The following is a 20,966-nucleotide window of genomic DNA, read 5'->3' on the forward strand; positions in this document are numbered from 1 at the left end:
ATCCAGAAGAGGATTGGGAGAATGTCATATGGTCAGATGAAACCAAAATAGAACTTTTTGGTAAAAACTCAACTCGTCGTGTTTGGAGGACAAAGAATGCTGAGTTGCATCCAAAGAACACCATACCTACTGTGAAGCATGGGGGTGGAAACATCATGCTTTGGGGCTGTTTTTCTGCAAAGGGACCAGGACGACTGATCCGTGTAAAGGAAAGAATGAATGGGCCATGTATCGTGAGATTTTGAGTGAAAACCTCCTTCCATCAGCAAGGGCATTGACGATGAAACGTGGCTGGGTCTTTCAGCATGACAATGATCCCAAACACACCACCCGGGCAACGAAGGAGTGGCTTCGTAAGAAGCATTTCAAGGTCCTGGAGTGGCCTAGCCAGTCTCCAGATCTCAACCCCATAGAAAATCTTTGGAGGGAGTTGAAAGTTTGTGTTGCCCAGTGACAGCCCCAAAACATCACTGCTCTAGAGGAGATCTGCATGGAGGAATGGGCCAAAATACCAGCAACAGTGTGTGAAAACCTTGTGAAGACTTACAGAAAACGTTTGACCTGTGTCATTTCCAACAAAGGGTATATAACAAAGTATTGAGAAACTTTTGTAGGTGACCAAATACTTATTTTCCACCATAATTTGCAAATAAATTCATTAAAAATCCTACAATGTGATTTTCTGGATTTATTTTTCTAATTTTGTCTGTCATAGTTGACGTGTACCTATGATGAAAATTACAGGCCTCTCTCATCTTTTTAAGTGGGAGAACTTGCACAATTGGTGGCTGACTAAATACTTTTTTTCCCCACTGTATATTAAACACCATCAATTAGTGGGCTAAAGGGCACTTTTGCAGTTAAAAGGGGTATAATGGTCCTTATTGACGTTGTCTTCTGTGGGATCAATAGACTTCCAATGGGTTTGGAATGCAATGGATGCTAGTCTGGTTTCAGCACTAGCCTCTATTACCAGTAACATACCTAGTTAAAACAGACTGGTAGCCAGTCTAGAAGGTCATTTCTATAAATGTATTTCAACCAGTCTAGTAGTGTATTTCTAGAGAGGCCACATCTGGCTTTATAGAACGGTTCAGTGACTCCCCCTTGTATTACCTCTGAAGGAGACCTGCCAAGGCTCAACTCTATTACCCATTATCCTCTCTGTCGCTAAGTGAAAGTGAAGTGTCATTTGTCACCGTGACTCAGACTCAGCTGTTGTTTTATTCCTCTCTCGCTTTCTTCTCATCCTCCTCTTCCTCATCTTCCTCCCCTCAGACTCTGAAACCACAGAGGATGAAGCCACGGAGCCCCAGGTACCCATGGAAACCAAGGAAGGACCCGGTGGGCGGCACCAGGACAAGGCTGGCCGTAGAGTGCCTGCAGGTAATTCACTTAATTCAATAACTTGAGCATGATCTGTGATTTAAAGGCCCCTCCTTAATCAAGTCTGGTAAATCAGGTTTCCGGGATTAAGACATAAGCATAATTAAATAAGTAAATGCATGTGTTTGCATGGCTTTATTTTGATTGTCGGTTATGGCACTATGTGTATGTTGGCATAGGACCTACTCGTTGGATGAAACGTATATATGACATAACAGACTCCTTTAATCCTTTACACCATGATGTAATTGTGTGACAATGTGACATACTGACCTACATGCTGTCAGGTAACCTCTTGGAGCCGTTGCATTCTCTCTCTCTCTCTCTCTCTCTCTCTCTCTCTCTCTCTCTCTCTCTCTCTCTCTCTCTCTCTCTCTCTCTCTCTCTCTCTCAATTCAATTTCAATTCAATTCAATTCAATTCAATTTCAATTCAATTCAATTTAAGGGCTTTATTGGCATGGGAAACGTATGTTAACATTGCCAAAGCAAGTGAAGTAGATAGTAAACAAAAGTGAAATAAACAATAAATATTAACAGTAAACATTACACTCAGAAGTTCCAAAAGAATAAAGACATTTCAAATGTCATATTATGTATATATACAGTGTTGTAACAATGTGCAAATAGTTAAAGTACAAATGGGAAAATAAATGAACATAAATATGGGTTGTATTTACAATGGTGTTTGTTCTTCACTGGTTGCCCTTTTCTTGTGGCAACAGGTCACAAATCTTGCAGCTGTGATGGCACACTGTGGTTTTTCACCCAGTAGATAAGGGAGTTTATCAAAATTGGATTTGTTTTCGAATTCTTTGTGGATCGCTGTAATCTGAGGGAAATATGTGTCTCTAATATGGTCATACATTTGGCAGGAGGTTAGGAAGTGCAGCTCAGTTTCCACCTCATTTTGTGGGCAGTGTGCACATAGCCTGTCTTCTCTTGAGAGCCAGGTCTGCCTACGGCGGCCTTTCTCAATAGCAAGGCTATGCTCACTGAGTCTGTACATAGTCAAAGCTTTCCTTAAGTTTGGGTCAGTCACAGTGGTCAAGTATTCTGCCACTGTGTACTCTCTGTTTAGGGCCAAATAGCATACTAGTTTGCTCTGTTTTTTTGTTTGTTCTTTCCAATGTGTCAAGTAATTCTCTTTTTGTTTTCTCATGATTTGGTTGGGTCTAGTTGTGTTGTTGTTGTTGTTGTCCTGGGGCTGTGTGGGGTCTGTTTGTGTTTGTGAACAGAGCCCCAGGACAAGCTTACTTAGGGGACTCTTCTCCAAGTTCATCTCTCTGTAGGTGATGGCTTTGTTATGGAAGGTTTGGGAATCGCTTCCTTTTAAGTGGTTATAGAATTTAACGGCTCTTTTCTGGATTTTGATAATTAGCGGGTATTGGCCTAATTCTGCTCTGCATGCATTATTTGGTGTTTTACGTTGTACACGGAGGATGTTTTTGCAGAATTCTGCATGCAGAGTCTCAATTTGGTGTTTGTCCCATTTTGTGAATTCTTGGTTGGTGAGCGGACCCCAGACCTCAGAACCATAAAGGGCAATGGGTTCTATAACTGATTCAAGTATTTTTAGCCAGATCCTAATTGGTATGTCAAATTTTATGTTCCTTTTGATGGCATAGAAGGCCCTTCTTGCCTTGTCTCTCAGATCGTTCACAGCTTTGTGGAAGTTACCTGTGGCGCTGATGTTTAGGCCGAGGTATGTATAGTTTTTTGTGTGCTCTAGGGCAACGGTGTCTAGATGGAATTTGTATTTGTGGTCCTGGCAACTGGACCTTTTTTGGAACACCATTATTTTTGTCTTACTGAGATTTACTGTCAGGGCCCAGGTCTGACAGAATCTGTGCAGAAGATCTAGGTGCTGCTGTAGGCCCTCCTTGGTTGGTGACAGAAGCACCAGATCGTCAGCAAACAGAAGACATTTGACTTCAGATTCTAGTAGGGTGAGGCCGGGTGCTGCAGACTGTTCTAGTGCCCTCGCCAATTCGTTGATATATATGTTGAAGAGGGTGGGGCTTAAACTGCATCCCTGTCTCACCCCACGGCCCTGTGGAAAGAAATGTGTGTGTTTTTTGCCAATTTTAACCGCACACTTGTTGTTTGTGTACATGGATTTTATAATGTCGTATGTTTTTCCCCCAACCCCACTTTCCATCAATTTGTATAGCAGACCCTCATGCCAAATTGAGTCAAAAGCTTTTTTGAAATCAACAAAGCATGAGAAGACTTTGCCTTTGTTTTGTTTTGTTTGTTTGTCAATTAGGGTGTGCAGGGTGAATACGTGGTCTGTCGTACGGTAATTTGGTAAAAAGCCAATTTGACATTTGCTCAGTACATTGTTTTCACTGAGGAAATGAACTAGTCTGCTGTTAATGATAATGCAGAGGATTTTCCCAAGGTTGCTGTTGACGCATATCCCACGGTAGTTATTGGGGTCAAATTTGTCTCCACTTTTGTGGATTGGGGTGATCAGTCCTTGGTTCCAGATGTTGGGGAAGATGCCAGAGCTAAGGATGATGTTAAAGAGTTTAAGTATAGCTAATTGATATTTGTGGTCTGTATATTTTATCATTTCATTGAGGATACCATCAACACCACAGGACTTTTTGGGTTGGAGGGTTTGTATTTTATCCTGTAGTTCATTCAATGTAATTGGAGAATCCAGTGGGTTCTGGTAGTCTTTAATAGTTGATTCTAAGATTTGCATTTGATCATGTATATTTTTTTGCTGTTTGTTCTCTGTTATAGGGCCAAAAAGATTGGAGAAGTGGTTTACCCATACATCTCCGTTTTGGATAGATAGCTCTTCGTGTTGTTGTTTGTTTAGTGTTTTCCAATTTTCCCAGAAGTGGTTAGAGTCTATGGATTCTTCAATTACATTGAGCTGATTTCTGACATGCTGTTCCTTCTTTTTCCGTAGTGTATTTCTGTATTGTTTTAGTGATTCACCATAGTGAAGGCGTAGGCTCAGGTTTTCTGGGTCTCTATGTTTTTGGTTGGATAGGTTTCTCAATTTCTTTCTTAGGTTTTTGCATTCTTCATCAAACCATTTATCACTGTTATTACTTTTCTTTGGTTTTCTGTTAGAGATTTTTAGATTTGATAGGGAAGCTGAGAGGTCAAATATACTGTTTAGGTTTTCTACTGCCAAGTTTACACCTTCACTATTACAGTGGAACGTTTTGTCCAGGAAGTTGTCTAGAATGGATTGAATTTGTTGTTTCCTAATTGTTTTTTGGTAGGTTTCAACACTACTTTCCTTCCATCTATAGCATTTCTTAATATTATTTAGTTCTTTTGGCTTTGATGCCTCATGATTGAGTATTGCTCTGTTCAAGTAGACTGTGATTTTGCTGTGGTCTGATAGGGGTGTCAGTGGGCTGACTGTGAACGCTCTGAGAGACTCTGGGTTGAGGTCAGTGATAAAGTAGTCTACAGTACTACTGCCAAGAGATGAGCTATAGGTGTACCTACCATAGGAGTCCCCTCGAAGCCTACCATTGACTATGTACATACCCAGTGTGCGACAGAGCTGCAGGAGTCGTGACCCATTTTTGTTGGTTATGTTGTCGTAGTTGTGCCTAGGGGGGCATATGGGGGAGGGAATGCTGTCACCTCCAGGTAGGTGTTTGTCCCCCTGTGTGCTGAGGGTGTCAGGTTCTTGTCCAGTTCTGGCATTTAGGTCGCCACAGACTAGTACATGTCCCTGGGTCTGGAAATGATTGATTTCCCCCTCCAGGATGGAGAAACTGTCTTCATTAAAGTATGGGGATTCTAGTGGGGGGATATAGGTAGCACACAGGAGGACATTTTTCTCAGTTGAGATAATTTCCTTTTGAATTTCTAACCAAATGTAAAATGTTCCTGTTTTGATTAATTTAATAGAGTGAGTTAGGTCTGCTCTATACCAAATTAGCATACCCCCTGAGTCCCTTCCCTGTTTCACACCTGGTAGTTTGGTGGATGGGACTACCAGCTCTCTGTAACCTAGAGGGCAACCAGTGGGTCCGTCTCCTCTATACCATGTTTCTTGTAGGATGACAATGTCTGTATTTCCGATTTCTTTGGTGAAGTCCAGATTCCTGCTCTTTAGGCCAAAGGCAGATGACCTCAGGCCTTGGATATTCCAGGATGAAATAGTGAAGGCTTTGTGTTCCATAAAGTGTCTAATGTTGTTGGTTGTGTGGTTTGGCCTCAGGCCAGTAATTGTGAGCAGAGCCTGCTGAGCATCTGGTACATGCCATTGGCTTGGGCTAGTGTAAGAGTGGGTGTTGGGCCTGTTTGCCTGCTCACGGCCTGGGCGTATGTGTGACTTTCATGTTGAGGCCCTCTTTGTGGGAGTGGGGGGCTTGGGGTGGGTAGGAGGGGCATAGGTCTGATCTGAGGGGGCCTAAATGGGGTGTGGGCATGGTTGACTTGGGGGGGAGTTAATTGGTTGGGGTGGGGGTGTAGATGTGGTTGATGGTGCTGTGGTCTGGATGTAGGTCCTCTCTGCGGGGGTCCTCTATGTGTAGGTCCTGGGGGGGGTCCCGCAGGTCTGGGAGAGTGTCTCGCTGGTCTGGGCGGGGTGTCTGTTGATCTGTTGCTCCTGTGTGAGGTGTTGGGTCTGCGGTTGAGGGCGATATCCTTTAGGGTCCGGGCGAAGGTGGGCACTGCTGCCTTGTATAGGTGGACCTGGTCGTAAAGGCTGTTCACGTCCAGGGTGGAGTGGTGGGCCAGGAAGACATTTGGTTTTGATGCACAGTCACGGGAAATACTTGCGTTTACCCGCTGTATGGTAGCAGGGTGGAAGTCTTTTCGTGGTAACAGGGTTGAGATAACCACTTGTGCGTTGGGGAAAGTAGAAGAAGCTTTTTCTATCACGCCCTTGAGTGATGTGGCCACCCTTTCCTGCTGTGTTCTCAGGTCGTTTGTGCCTGTGTGTATTATTATGTGGCTGGGTGATCCTAGTCGGTCCTTAGACAGAAGGTCTAGGGCGCGCTGGGTATTTGGACACCAGAGTTTAGACACTGTGTGTTTTGGAAAAAGTTTATTTTCTTGTATGTATTTCCCGTTTGAGTCCATAAGGAGTACAATCTGTGGCTTGTGTATGTCCTCAGTGGGTGTGGGGGGGTCGTCATGAGGGCTATCAGGGTGTCTGACTGGGAGGTTGCTCAGAGGGGTTGGGGTCCCCAGGGCTTGGGGTTCTTCATTTGTTTGTCTGGGTGTGATGTCGAGGCTATGGTCAGGGTCTAGGGTGTACTGTTCTGCTGCGGTGTCGAGACTTTGGCCAGGATCTGAGGTGGGCTGTTCTCTAATGGGTTGTTCAATGTCACCCATCATCGTTCTCACCTTCTCCTCCAGCACTCTGATCCTCTCCTCTAGTGCTCTGTTCTTCTCCTGCTCCTGCTCTTTCTCCTGTTGATGTTGTCTCACCACAGTCCAGAGTGCAGACATGTCTCTCTCTACCTGCAGCTCTCCAGGTCTAGTTAAGGGGGTGTTGTTGTGCTGGACTGTTGTCTGGGTCTGTGCTGACTGGAGTGTGTTCACCTGCTGTTCCAGCTCCACCTGCCTTACCTCCAGCTGGGTGAATTTATCCTTCATTTCAATGAGGGAGTAGTACTCTGTGCTGGGAAGTTGAGTTTCTGCTTGGGGTTGCTCTGTGGGGTTATTTAATGAAGAGGTCTGGTCTGACCCGCTCGGGGTAGGGGTATCTTTCTCAAGGGACAGCTTCTCCTGCTGAGCTATTTCTTTGATTAGGTGGAAGTCCAGCTGGAACTGTTTGGTGTTGCCTTGAACCAAAACGGTTCCAGATTTATAGAGATTAATATTAGACGACTCAGAGTCCTCGTTGTCCAGTATCCTGAGTTTCCACCCGTCGCTAACACCCCCCCTCTTAACAGAGGGGTAGTGTGCTAGTATAGCACTGTGCCATGCCAGGGGATGGTCTGTGTGGAAGATAAGGTTGCTTATGTTGCCATTTTTATACAAATCAGCAAAAAGTGTCTCGTGCTTCCCCAAAAGAAGTTTCAATTTGTACTCTTTTCGTGTCTTGTCGTTTTTTACATTCAGAGGGTACTGTATTTTAATGACCTCTGAACAGTGGGGGGGTGCTTCTAAGGCCTCTTCTAAGGCCTCTAGTTGGGGTAGACTGTACGACTCTCCTGCCATTGTTGGGCTCAAGGGCTTTGACACCTCTCACTTCACACGTCAGTGCTAATTGAAATTGTATCTCTTTGTAGCAAGCTTAAGCTTGGTAGCCTTAGAATTCAGTCCTTATAATATAAAATATATCATTGTAATGAATTTTTCTTCTCTCTCTCTGTCTGTCTGTCTGTCTGTCTGTCTGTCTGTCTGTCTGTCTGTCTGTCTGTCTGTCTGTCTGTCTGTCTGTCTGTCTGTCTGTCTGTCTGTCTGTCTGTCTGTCTGTCTGTCTGTCTGTCTGTCTGTCTGTCTGTCTGTCTGTCTGTCTGTCTGTCTGTCTGTGTCACTGCCACCCTACAGAGTTATGGTCTGGATAGAGAGCCCTGGCTCTCAGAAAACAGAGCATTTCCCCAGCTTGAACATCACATTATACCACCCCTTTACTTACAGTACCAACTCTAGGTGTATGGAAATATGGATGAAACAGGATTTGACAGGGAACTGATGATGATTTGTTATGGGGGTATGACAGTGCTCATCGGTGCCACCAAAGCAGATGCTTCACAACAGGGGTCACCAGTCTGTCGAAATGTAGTCCATGAACATGGATGCACTCCTCTCGCAGCACACATCTATTTTAAATTCTGTCCTCCTTGCTCGGTTGTAAAGATACTGTTTGCACTTTCGAAGGTTTCGTGTTGACAGACCCGAGAGTGCCGTCGTTCCCGAAAGAGAAGAGAAAAAGAGAGAGAATGGTGCTATCAAATGAGAGTGGAGGGAGGATGAAGAGAGAGAGAGAGAGAGTGGTGCTATCAAACGAGAGGGGAGGAGTGATTCAGTGTTTGTTCTTTCCATACTCAGTCAAAGGAACCAACACAAAGACGTCTTTCACTCACCGCCCCACCTGCAGTGAGAGGCGGAGTACCTAACCAAATATCAACCAGATAACAACGCAAATTGCATTTCCTCTAATAACTGCCCCTTAGCTCAGCACAGAAATCCTCTTCACTAAAAATGTAGCTAATGCATGTAAATTATATTCCACCAGCTAATTTCATTTCTTCCCAAAAAGAAAAACATTGATTGGTTCCAATGGACCCTTTTGTTAACCGATAATGCACAAATGTAGGATGCTTGAATACATTTAAGCAATAAGGCTCGAGGGAGTGTGATATATGGCCAATATACCACGGCTAAATGTTGTTATTAGGCACGACGCAACGCAGAGTATTTGTATTTGTATTTATTATGGATCCCCATTAGCTGCTGCCAAGGCAGCAGCTACTCTTCCTGGGGTCCAGCAAAATTAAGGCAGTTCATACAATTTTAAAAACATTAAAATACATTCACAGATTTCACAACACACTGTGTGCCCTCAGGCCCCTACTCCACCACTACCACATATCTACAGTTCAAAATCCATGTGTATGTTTGTGTATAGTGCGTATGTTATCGTGTGTGTGTATGCATGTGTCTGGGCCTATGTTAGTGTTGCTTCACAGTCCCCGCTGTTCCATAAGGTGTATTTTTATCTGTTTTTTAGATCTAATTTTACTGCTTGCATCAGTTACTTGATGTGGAATCGAGTTCCATGTAGTCATGGCTCTATGTAGTACCTTGCACCTCCCATAGTCTGTTCTGGACTTGGGGACTTTGAAGAGACCTCTTGTGGCATGTCTTGTGGGGTATGCATGGGTGTCTGAGCTGTGCGCCAGTAGTTCAAACAGACAGCTCGGCGCATTCAATATGTCAATACCGCTCATAAATACAAGTAGTGATGAAGTCAATCTCTCCTCCACTTTGAGCCAGGAGAGATTGACATGCATATTATTAATATTAGCTCTCTGTGTACATCCAAGGGAGTGCTGTGGTATATTGACAATATACCACAAACCCCCAAGGTGCCTTATTGCTATTATAAACTGATTACCAACGTAACTAGAGTATTAAAAATAAATGTTTTGTCATACCCGTGGTATGCAGGCTGATATACCACGGCTGTCAGTCAATCAGCATTCAGGGCTCGAACAACCCAGTTTATAATACCAAATATCAACCAGATAACAATGCAAATTGCATTTCCTCTAATAACTGTCCCTTAGCTCAGCACAGAAATCATCTTCACTAATAATGTAGCTGATGCATGTAAATTATATTCCACCAGCTAATTTAATTTCTTCCCAAAAAGAAAAATCTTGATTGGTTCCAATGAACCCTTTTCTTAACCGATAATGCAGAAATGTAGGATGCTTGTGGTTAGTAAGGTGTCGTGTGAGGATAATGTCTTTCATCATCATTAGCTTCAGAATGAGTCATGGAAAATGGAAAAACCATTTCTCGTTCCACACCTGCGTTTTGGAGTGCTGGCAGGATTAAGTAGTCCACCCCCCTTCCTTCCACCCCAGAGCGCCCGGAGAAGCTCTGCCAGAGGGAATCCACCTCAAGGCCAGAGAGGCTTTTAAAGATCTGCATGGCAAGATTTTGGAAGGCTGTGTGCTTTTATCAGTGGGCCCCATCCTGCGTCTACTACAGATTGCTCATATTGGGCTTTTTTGAGATCTGAATTTGTGTTTAGTCGGTGGAGTTGAGTCTGTTTAAAATCCTCAGTGCTTGTGGGAGATGCTGCTTGCTTGTTTTCCCTCGTTTCCTCGTCTCGTCCCAATAAATGGGTTTAGTCGTTAAAGGAAGCTGCTGACTTCAACTTCTTTCAGTTGCCGACGCATTTCTGTCTCCATCGCCACTCAATAAAATGTCAATCATTATCTGATTGGTCGAGCTCTGGGGTTGTTTCAGTGCTTGTGGTGGGACACATTTGCTTATTTCCTTCTTTCCTACTGCTCTACTTAATCAATCATCTTTGTTGGTTTAGACATTCTTCCAGTGCTTGTCTTAACTCCTGTCTACTTCCATTTTTTATTTGTTAACCTTCTCAGTATCTTCTTCTATTGATCTATGCTCTCTCTCTCTCTCTCTCTCTCTCTCTCTCTCTCTCTCTCTCTCTCTCTCTCTAATCTTTCTTACTTTCACTCTATCTCTATTCCCTCTCTCTAATCCACATTCTTCTCTATGTCTCCATCTCCAGTCTGACCCCTGACCCCTGTCCTCTGTCCCTGCAGGTGAAGGAGGTAGGATGATGGACTCCAGCCCTGACCGGAGGGCCACCTTTCCTGGGGGCCATGACCCAGTGGTGGAGAGGGAGCTCATGGCTTTGGGCTCACGGCCCCCAGGGGCCCAGGACCCAACACACTCCGGCAGGCAAGCTCTCTGCGGCGGGACCGATGGGGGGCCAGGGGCCCTAGTCAGACACCTGGGTGTGGAGCCCTTGATCCGGGCGTCTCACGCTAACCTGGCTCGCACTAACCAACCCATGCTGGGGTCGGAGGAAAGTGTGTCTGTAGGAAGCGACTACTATGGAAGCATGTTTAGCCTCTACAGGGGAAGAACGTTTTCCATGCCTTTATAGGGACAACTTCTTCTTTTCACTGATCCCAATTATAAAAAGAGTGGCCTCGAAAACCAATTTCCCAACTTTAACAGACACAACTAACACGAAATATTACACATCACAATCATGATTTTCCTAGATCCATTTCTTCCCAAAGATTTCTATTGAATGTATAATATGTTTGTTATTTCCTTTTGTGTTCTTGCCTTTTAGCTTTTCCAAATCATTATTGGTTCCTATAGTATATTATTTCTGTTTAGTTTTTTTAATCATACTTTCCTTTGACTTCATGCCATTACTTGCTTCGGCTGTACTTCCGTTCTGTCTTATGATATCAAAAAGTACCACTGAAGCCTTTGGTTTCCGTTGGTTTTTGCTGCATGCCATGTATGTTGACCAAATTGTTTCCCTTGTTCTACTAGCATTACCGTCAGATATTCCTGGATATCTTCATAGCGTTGGTGTCACATGCATGACTGGATGTGTGAATCAAAAGCTAATGTTTGTCTGCATGTGTTTGTGAACTAGTTTCATCCCAACTAAATTGACTGCGTGTTCAGCTAACATGAGAGGTGTGTGTGTCAAAGCATGTGTGATTGTTTTCATAGTTGATGAATAGGGGTCTTTCCTGGTTATGTTGGAAGAGTTAGTATTAGATTAATTCATACAGGACTCTTATTATTTCTCTATGTGTCACTGCAACATGATAACATTGACCATTCATGTCATGGTCTGGTATGGCTGCCACTCCAGTAACTCCCAGTAGGCCTTGGAGCATGTATGCCTTTTAACTATATTCTCCATTGGCCTGTAGAGGGGGTACTCACACTTGACAGGGGATTAGTGGCAAACACACATACAACAGAAATGCATCATGAATTGGAAACATACAAATATACAATATGATCTGTTTGGCTCCTACACATGTTGTGGTAGACACAAGCATTATCTTCTATAGTGGATTGAGATTTGTGTCCATATAAGTTAAATGTTATCTGTGCTAAAATCACTACATCTATGGCCATTCCATGTTCTGTTTATTTCTGAAAGTTAATCTGTCCTGATGAGAAATCAACACTCAAATTATATTGACTATAAACAGTATTACTATTTCATAAAGCAGCGGACACTCATTTACGTGCACACAGACACAGACACAGGCACGCACATACACACACACACACACACACACAAACACAATTACGAGATTCACAAATGTTCTCAAGCAAACATCCTCTACCGAGCACACAAACATCCTCTACCGAGCACACAAACATCCTCTACCGAGCACACAAACATCCAATGGCTTTTCCTCCTCTTCCAAAAACCTGGGCCCCTCCTTGTCCCTTCTTTTCATGTCTAACTTTCCATTTCCCTAAAACCCTCCTCTTCCAGGATCCAATCTCCTTCTCTCCCCCAAACGCAAACAGGCCCATCCTTCAGTCCTGCCTCACCCCAGTCCAGTCAAACTGTATCCCAACCCACAACATCCCTCAGTTCCAATAAGAACAGTGTCACCTCACACAGTACCCAAGACCCTTCCCTAGGAGGAGCTGTGGTCAAAAACAAACTCCCAGGGTGGTCTTCAGGAGCCACCTCCCATACTTCAAGCAGCGGCAGCAGTGGTGGCAAGACACCCAAATTGGCCCGCACCGCACCCAAGATCTTTGACAAGGTCAAGGAGTTTGAACAAAAGGTGAGTGAGGTGAGTGCGGGGGTCAGATCTGGGCACTCTTTCGGCCGGGCAGCATCCTGCGATCTGGAGGGGGTCTCCAAAGAGGAGGGGACAAGCCAGCCGGATGCTGCGGCATCGAGGCGTTCCGTGTTCGGAAAGAAGAGGGCCTCGTCTCTGGAGGACAAACCAAGCTACCAGCAGAGGGTCCAGAGCTTCCAGAACAAGTTCACAGAGGAGCTGGCCAGGATCAAGAAGCTGGTGGGGAGGCCCAACCTGAAGAAGGCTTACTCCACCGAGCAGTTGCCCCAGACGGAGAGTCGGTCCGTGGGCAAGCTGGAGCCCATTCCCCCTCAGGTGGTCAAGAAGCTGGAAGAGAGGGAGAGGGTCCTGGAGGAGAGAGGAGTAGGAGGGAAGAGCGTTGACGAGAGCGTTACGTCCCGAAAAACATCCCAATCCCAAGAGAAGGGTCTGACAGATCAAAGGAATGTTCCTCAACAAGAGCAGCATGATTCAGCTTCAGCGTCAGCTCAGCCGTCAGAGTCTAAAAGTGTGGGGAAAGGCTCTGTTTCCATGGAGACAGTACTGGTTAACCAGTTACCAGGGCGACGATCACCCTCACCAAGAGTCACGCGGAAAAGCCCAAACAGGTAGGCTCAGATGATCCATTAACACTGTGTGTTTTTGTGTTTGTCGATTTGTGTGTACGCGTGTGTGTGCCTGTGTGTATTTGCACACACTGTTCTGACAGCTCAATAGCAATATGTGTACACAGATATAGATGACATAATGCCTTTCTATTTTATTTCCTGTACCAACATTACATAATGCATTTGACACAGGGAAGTCCTTCAGAGCTCTCCCGCGGCGGCGAAGCCTCCACACACGGCCGAGGAACAACCACCTGTATCTCCAACACCCAAAGGGCCTCCACCCAAGATGGACCACCGCAGGTCTCCAATACCTACCGCACAGAGAGAATCGCCTACCCACGCCAAAGGGCCTTCCACTCCTAACGAGCTTGAGCAACCTCTACACCAACGCAGGCCTCCAAGCCCCAGGTCTCCAAGCCCCACCATGCAGAGAGCACCATCACCGACCCCAGCCAAAGAGCCAGCCTTTCCCTATCCTCCCAAGCCACCACGGCTGTCCCCCACCCCATCCCCCACCTCCACCCCTTCCATCAGCCCTCTAACGAAGAGATGGAAGGGAGAGCCGGGGAGGACGTCTCCCGCGCTGAAGATGACCATCCCTACCATCCTGGTGGAGGACAAGCTCATGGAAATGGAAGAGGAGGAGGAGGAGGCTGGAGAGAAGAGAGAGAGAGGAAAGACGAGAAGATCAGGGAAGAAGGAGGGCAGGGCTTCCAAGACTCAGAAGAAGGGAAAAGTCTCTGGAAGGTCTTGGGAAAGTCGACCTATGTCTCCTGAGACAGGTAGGACACTGAATTGCGGGTATCCACTGGGCGACACATCAGCTAGACATTAATGTGCTACCGTCCTAAATAGATGAATATCTACAGTATAGAGGGAAAGTAATACAGCGCCTATCTTTCTGTTGTAGGAGACGATTCAGATGACTCTTACATGTCGGCAGATGAGGGGCCAGCTGAGGAACCAGAGTTTGAGAGGCCCCTGAGGGACACCACCGCCACCGCTGGCTCTGAGGTCCTGCTCAAATGTGTCATCACTGGCAGCCCCCTCCCAACAGGTAGGTCATCTCCAGGTAGAGGTTAAGCACAGCTCTGGGGTCAGCTTTTGCCTTCCCCAAACACATTTGGACGATGATGATGTAATACAGTGCATTTGGAAAGTATTCAGACCCCTTGACTTTTTCCACAGTGTTTTCCCACAGTATTCAGACCCCTTGACTTTTTCCACAGTGTTTTCCCACAGTATTCAGACCCCTTGACTTTTTCCACAGTATTTTTCCACAGTATTCAGACCCCTTGACTTTTTCCACAGTGTTTTTCCACAGTATTCAGACCCCTTGACTTTTTCCACAGTATTTTTCCACAGTATTCAGACCCCTTGACTTTTTCCACAGTATTTTTCCACAGTATTCAGACCCCTTGACTTTTTCCACAGTATTTTTCCACAGTATTCAGACCCCTTTGCATTACAGCCTTATTCTAAAATGGATTAAATTGTTTTTTCCCCTCATCAATCTACACACAATACCCCATAATGTTTCTCAGTTGGTAGAGCATGGAGCTTGCAACGCCAGGGTTGTGGGTTCGTTTCCCACGGGGGGGGCAGTATGAAAAATGTATGCACTCACTAACTGTAAGTCGCTCTGGATAAGAGCATCTGCTAAATGACTAAAATGTAAAAAAAAAACATTCACATAAGTATTCTGACCCTTTACTCAGTACTTTGTTGAAGCACCTTTGACAGCGATTACAGCCTCGAGTCTTCTTGGGTATGACGCTACAAGCTTGGCACACCTGTATTTGGGGAGTTTCTCCCATTCTTCTCTGCAGATCCTCTCAAGCTCTGTCAGGTTGGATGAGGAGCGTCACTGCGCAGCTATTTTCAGGTCTCTCCTCGGGTTCAAGTCCGGGCTCTGGCTGGGCCACTCAAGGACATTCAAAGACTTGTCCCGAAGCCACTCCTGCGTTGTCTTGGCTGTGTGCTTAGGGTCGTTGTCCTGTTGGAAGGTGAACCTTCGCCCCAGTCTGAGGTCCTGAGCGCTTTGGTGCAGGTTTTCATCAAGGATCTCTCTGTACTTTACTCCGTTCATCTTTCCCTCGATCCTGACTAGTCTCCCAGTCCCTGCAGCTGAAAAACATCCCCACAGCATGATGCTGCCACCACTATGCTTCACCGTAGGGATGGTGCCAGGTTTCCTCCAGACGTGACGCTTGGTATTCAGGCCAAAGAGTTCAATCTTGGTTTCATCAGACCAGAGAATCTTGTTTCTCATGGTCTGAGAGTCTTTAGGTGCCTTTTGGCAAACTCCAAGCGGGCTGCTATGTGCCTTTTACTGAGGAGTGGCTTCCGTCTGGCCACTCTATCATAAAGGCCTGATTGGTGGAGTGCTGCAGAGATGGTTGTCCTTCTGGAAGGTTCTCCCATTTCCACAGAGGAACTCGATCAACTGTGGGACCTTATATAGACAGGTGTGTGCTTTCCAAATCATGTCCAATCAATTGAATTTACCACAGGTGGACTCCAATCAAGTTGTAGAAATATCTCAGCAATGATCAATGGAAACAGGATGCACCTGAGCTCAATTTCGAGTCTCATAGCAAAGGGTCTGAATACTTATGTAAATAAGGTATTTTTTATAAATTTGCAAAAATGTCTAAAAACCTATTTTCGCTTTATCATTATGGGGTATTGTGTGTAGATTGATGAGTAACATGTTTTATTTAATTCATTTTAGAATAAGGCTGTAAGATAACAAAATGTGGACATAGGGAAGGGGTCTGATTACTTTCCGAATGCACTGTATGTCAAACTGACCTTGGAACGGTGCTTAGGGGCCACACATCATTCTGCACTTAGACACAGGGGAAGGGACTGTGATTAAGTTGTCTGAGCGTGGTCTGAGATATGTCTTTGTGTGTGACCCCTTGGAATGCAGTGACTTGGAAGAAGAGTAACGTTCTGATAAGGAGCAGCCCGTCCCATGTGGTCAAGGCTGAGGGGGAGCAGCACTCCCTACTGATAACCCAGATGAGGTCTGGAGATGCCGGGACGTACTGCGTCACCGCTGTCAACACGGCCGGGAAAGCATCCTGCAACGCCACGCTCTACATCAAATCAGGTGAGTGGGGTTACACACAGATACAACACTCACACAGGCATGCACACAGGCTGCCATACATTCTAGTTGATCAATTGACTAAAGGAACACCATTTATTTGGTCTGGGATGCACACACAGACAGACAAACGCACACATGCACGCAAACACCACAACTCTCCATCCTAATCCCCTGCCAGCTCTGCTCTGACAATTTGTCTTCATAACTACAAAGGGGCATCCCATCCCAAGCCCAAGCTCCTTCCACAGATAGTTGCCACGGCAACTCTTAATTTGTGAAAGGCATTTGGGTCCCCTGGTGGATGTTCAAAACAAAGACTTGTCTGCCAATCACTAAAGGTCCCCGGGTTTTCAGTCAGTTAGGCGGATGTTCAAAATTGGGGATTAGTCTTTGTCAACAGAATGAGTATTCCTCTTGGATATAAAAATGTAGGATGTGTATTATTAGCTGAGATGTCTGTTGGTTCAGTCAATAGTCAATAGTTTGAATTATGGTTACATTAAAATATAAACCTGTCACGATCGTCTAGAACAGATGATGAGGACCAAGGCGCAGCGTTGCAGGCAAACATACTCTTTAATTAGAGACACGATCAAAACCAACAAACGATACGTGACAGTTCACGGTCTAACATAAACAGACTTGAAACAAGATCCCACAAACACAAATGGGAAACAGACAGTTTAAATATGGCTCCCAATCAGAGACAACCAACGACAGCTGACACTCGTTGCCTCTGATTGGGAGCCACTCAGGCCAACATAGAAATACACATACTAGATAAACAAATGAAATGCACACCCTGGCTCAACATACAAGTGTCCCCAGAGCCAGGGCGTGACAGTACCCCCCCCTAAAGGCGCGGACTCCGACCGCGCCCACCAAACACCACAGGGGAGGGACCGGGTGGGCACTCCGCTTAGGCGGCGGATCCGGCTCCGGGCCTGATCCCCGCTCCCTCTCCAACCCCCCAAAGTACCCCTGGTCCGGTCTGGCCCCGCTGGCCGGAGCTGGACTGCACACTGGTGGAGCGGATTGCTCTAGCTCCGGCGTGAAGCATCTGACCAGTGCTGGACCAGCCACCGGTGGAACAGGCACGGGCCGTGCCGGACTGACGACGCACACCACTGGCTTGGTGTGGGGAGCAGGAGCGGGCCGCGCCGGGCTGACGAAACGCACCATTGACTTGGTGCGGGGAGCAGGAGCGGGCCGGACCGGGCTGACGAAGCGCACCACTGACTTGGTGCGGGGAGCAGGAACGGGCCGTGCCGGGCTGACGAAGCGCACCACTGACTTGGTGCGGGGAGCAGGAACGGGCCGAGCTGGGCTGACGAAACGCACCACTGACTTGGTGCGGGGAGCAGGAATGGGCCGGACCGGGCTGACGACGCGCACCACTGACTTGGTGCGGGGAGCAGGAACGGGCCGCGCCGGGCTGACGAAACGCACCACTGACTTGGTGCGAGTGGCAGGAACAGGCCGGACCGTACTGGGAACACACACCACTGGCCCTACGTGGGGATCAGGAACAGGCCGGACCGGACTGGCAACACACGCCAGTACCTCTCGCCGTGCCTCTACATCCTCCTTCCCCCTGGTGACCAGTGACTCCCGTAACCTGGCGGCCTCCTGCTGCCCCGTCGTCCACGGCGTTAGTCCCCCCCTAAAAAATTTATGGGCTTCACTCCTACCCGTGGCCAAGGCCTCCATCCCTCTTGCCAGACTCGCACTCATCTCCTCCCAAGTCCATCCTCTCTCCTCGTCACGCTGCTTGATCCAGTCGAGGTGGGATCTTCTGTCACGATCGTCTAGAACAGATGATGAGGACCAAGGCGCAGCGTTGCAGGCAAACATACTCTTTAATTAGAGACACGATCAAAACCAACAAACGATACGTGACAGTTCACGGTCTAACATAAACAGACTTGAAACAAGATCCCACAAACACAAATGGGAAACAGACAGTTTAAATATGGCTCCCAATCAGAGACAACCAACGACAGCTGACACTCGTTGCCTCTGATTGGGAGCCACTCAGGCCAACATAGAAATACACATACTAGATAAACAAATGAAATGCACACCCTGGCTCAACATACAAGTGTCCCCAGAGCCAGGGCGTGACAAAACCACACCACAGCTCTCACAGCAAGCCAATACAGACAAACAGTAACACTCCTGCATCAAATCAAAATAATGGCTGCAATAATATACTTATTATTTCAAACAGAAACACACAGATCTCTGTGACAATCCAATATACAGTAGTTCATAAATGTCTCTCGCTCTCTTAGACCTACTCCTTCCATATCTGTTGAGGAAGCCAAACTATTTAAACATCCCTCGAATGTGCCACAAGCTCTTTCTCCAGTCCTGTAATGTCTCTGCACAGTGTTATCCTGTAGAGTGTATGCTACTGCTGTAGCTTTCTGGCGCTAGCTCAGCACCAGGCCTGCTTGGCCATATTAGGCCAGTGGAGGCTACCACATGGTATTTATAGCAGCCTCTTGTTCTCAATGGTAATTGCGGTCTGCTGTATGTCCCAGTGTGAGATTAATGTTGCGATCATAGACCCCTTCTTTATCCGTGATGATTTCACCCTGCGATGCTAGAGTCAGGGGACTTGCCAAACTCATGTACAACGAGATTATGAGTCATGTTGCTATGGTTCTGTGGGGTGGGTGAGGATTTTGGCGCATCAAGTTGGGATTTAAACAGTAGTGTATTAGAGGAGATTTAGGGTATTAAACGTCTGAATTAAATCCACCTACATCAAATGCTGAGTTTTTGCAACTGGAATATATACCTACAATATGAGATGCTTTCCAAAAGTCTTTGGTGTTCATTAAAAAAACATTGTATCAAAGCCTTTAGGCTACAGGGAATGTGGGTTGATGTAATATTGTTGGAGGACAGAGAGAAGGAATAAGATAATTTGGAGTTAAAAAATAGGAAAGCGAGGGAGAGAGGGAGAGGATGAGATTGAACTGGTTGATTATTAGCAGCAGACTAGGAAGGCTAGCTCCATGCAGCATTTGTGTAAACATTGGCAGCATTACAGGAACAAAGCTGGTGCTAGTTGTCTGTACACAGGCTCGACTCAGACATGTAACTTCTTAGGTAAGTCCTCGATCTCCACATCTGAAACTTCTTAGTCATAGTTAGGAGAAATCAGAACATTCTAACATCAAAGGGTTTTCACTTGTATACTAATTGAGTTCTGGTTCTAAGACCTCTAAACATCTAGAATGCCTGGATGTCCTCTGTTCTTTCTACAGACGTCCTTGTTAGCTTTAGTCTCTGTGATGTTGATCACTTTATCTCTTCATGTGTATGGCCAAGCAATCGAAGCAGTTTCTATGTATACTGAGCTACACTGTTCTTTTTCCTAACAGGAGAGAACCTTTTCATGTTCTATCTATAGCTTCTGTTGATTATTCTCGTTCGTTTGTCAGAGCATTGTCTGTTTATCTTGCCAGTGAAATTGAATTCTGGAGCCCATGGTTTTGTAAAGAGGTGGTTGCTACAATACTATGGTTCCTCTGTGGAGCTGAATGAACTGTGACTTGTGGAGAGGCTGGTGGTGGAGACAGTGTGTCTCTTGTGGTGCTGGACTAGACTCACAGAATGATTGGGTCAGGGATTCAGGGATTAATCCATTATCTGTCCAGCGCTGGTCACTTCCAAGGGTCCCTCAGCAATGTGTGTGTGTCTGTCTCCATCGCTCCTGCCAAACCGCTCATCTCTCCAAAAACACGTCACCGTGGTGATACAAGTAGAGCAACACACAAGCAGAACAGGAGACAGTGGAGCAGAGATACGCTCTTTGTTGGGGGGCTAATTAGGAATATTCACGTAATTCAGTTCATGCTTATTGCTACAATATCTGTTCTTTACACCTCACAAACGCTATCAAGTTACAATGTGTCCATTTCATTAACTACGTTACCATATCGGTTGGTCCATAAACGTCATTGTGGAATTATTGTTGTGTTTGATCTATATTACAAATTTCATTTTATTACCCTGCCTCGCTCTGTGTTGCATAGACAGGACGATGCGCCTGTTCTGTTCATTTTGATACTGTAAAGGATCGTGCTCACACGGGGCACCATTTTGTAGGGATCAGTGGAGGCTGGTGGGAGGAGCTATAGGAGGACGGGATCATTGTAATGGCTGCAATGGAATAAATGGAAATGAGTTAAATGTGGTTTCCATATGTTAGATGTGTTTGATACCGTTCCATTTATTCCATTCCAACCATTACAATGAGCCCGTCCTCCGATAGCTCCTCCCACCAGCCTCCTCTGGTAGGGACATCCTTAAAATTCATTAAAATTATATATGGTAAACATGTACTATGTTGTTTCTCCAGAGCTGACCCAGGTGCATGGTGGGAAGCCGAGCAGCTTGCCCCTGGTGGAGGTCACCAGTCCCCTCCAATCAGATGAGGAGTACCTGAGCCCCCTGGAGGAGGTCATGGAGATTGGAGAACCCCCCTCGCGAGGGGTGGGGCCACAGTCTAAATACGCCTTCTTCAAAGATCCCCCCTCTTTTCAGGTAA

The 20,966-nt window shown here is 46.0% G+C and overlaps 1 protein-coding gene across 1 annotated transcript in view; it reads left to right on the forward strand.

The window, feature by feature from the left end:
• The window catches only part of LOC311109891 (striated muscle preferentially expressed protein kinase-like), a gene marked incomplete at both ends in the record, with an annotated part of 63,807 nt that overhangs the window by 19,749 nt on the left and 23,092 nt on the right, over window positions 1–20,966 (forward strand). Inside the window, 7 exons of the mRNA XM_084152908.1 lie at window positions 1,279–1,386; window positions 10,631–10,769; window positions 12,355–13,281; window positions 13,474–14,066; window positions 14,195–14,341; window positions 16,220–16,402; window positions 20,778–20,962. Coding sequence (XP_084009034.1) covers window positions 1,279–1,386; window positions 10,631–10,769; window positions 12,355–13,281; window positions 13,474–14,066; window positions 14,195–14,341; window positions 16,220–16,402; window positions 20,778–20,962 — 2,282 coding nt within the window. The remainder of the gene's footprint in view (window positions 1–1,278; window positions 1,387–10,630; window positions 10,770–12,354; window positions 13,282–13,473; window positions 14,067–14,194; window positions 14,342–16,219; window positions 16,403–20,777; window positions 20,963–20,966) is intronic.

The sequence above is a fragment of the Coregonus lavaretus genome (assembly GCF_964263955.1).
Source record: "Coregonus lavaretus genome assembly, chromosome: 35".
NCBI classification, from domain to species: Eukaryota; Metazoa; Chordata; class Actinopteri; order Salmoniformes; family Salmonidae; genus Coregonus; species Coregonus lavaretus.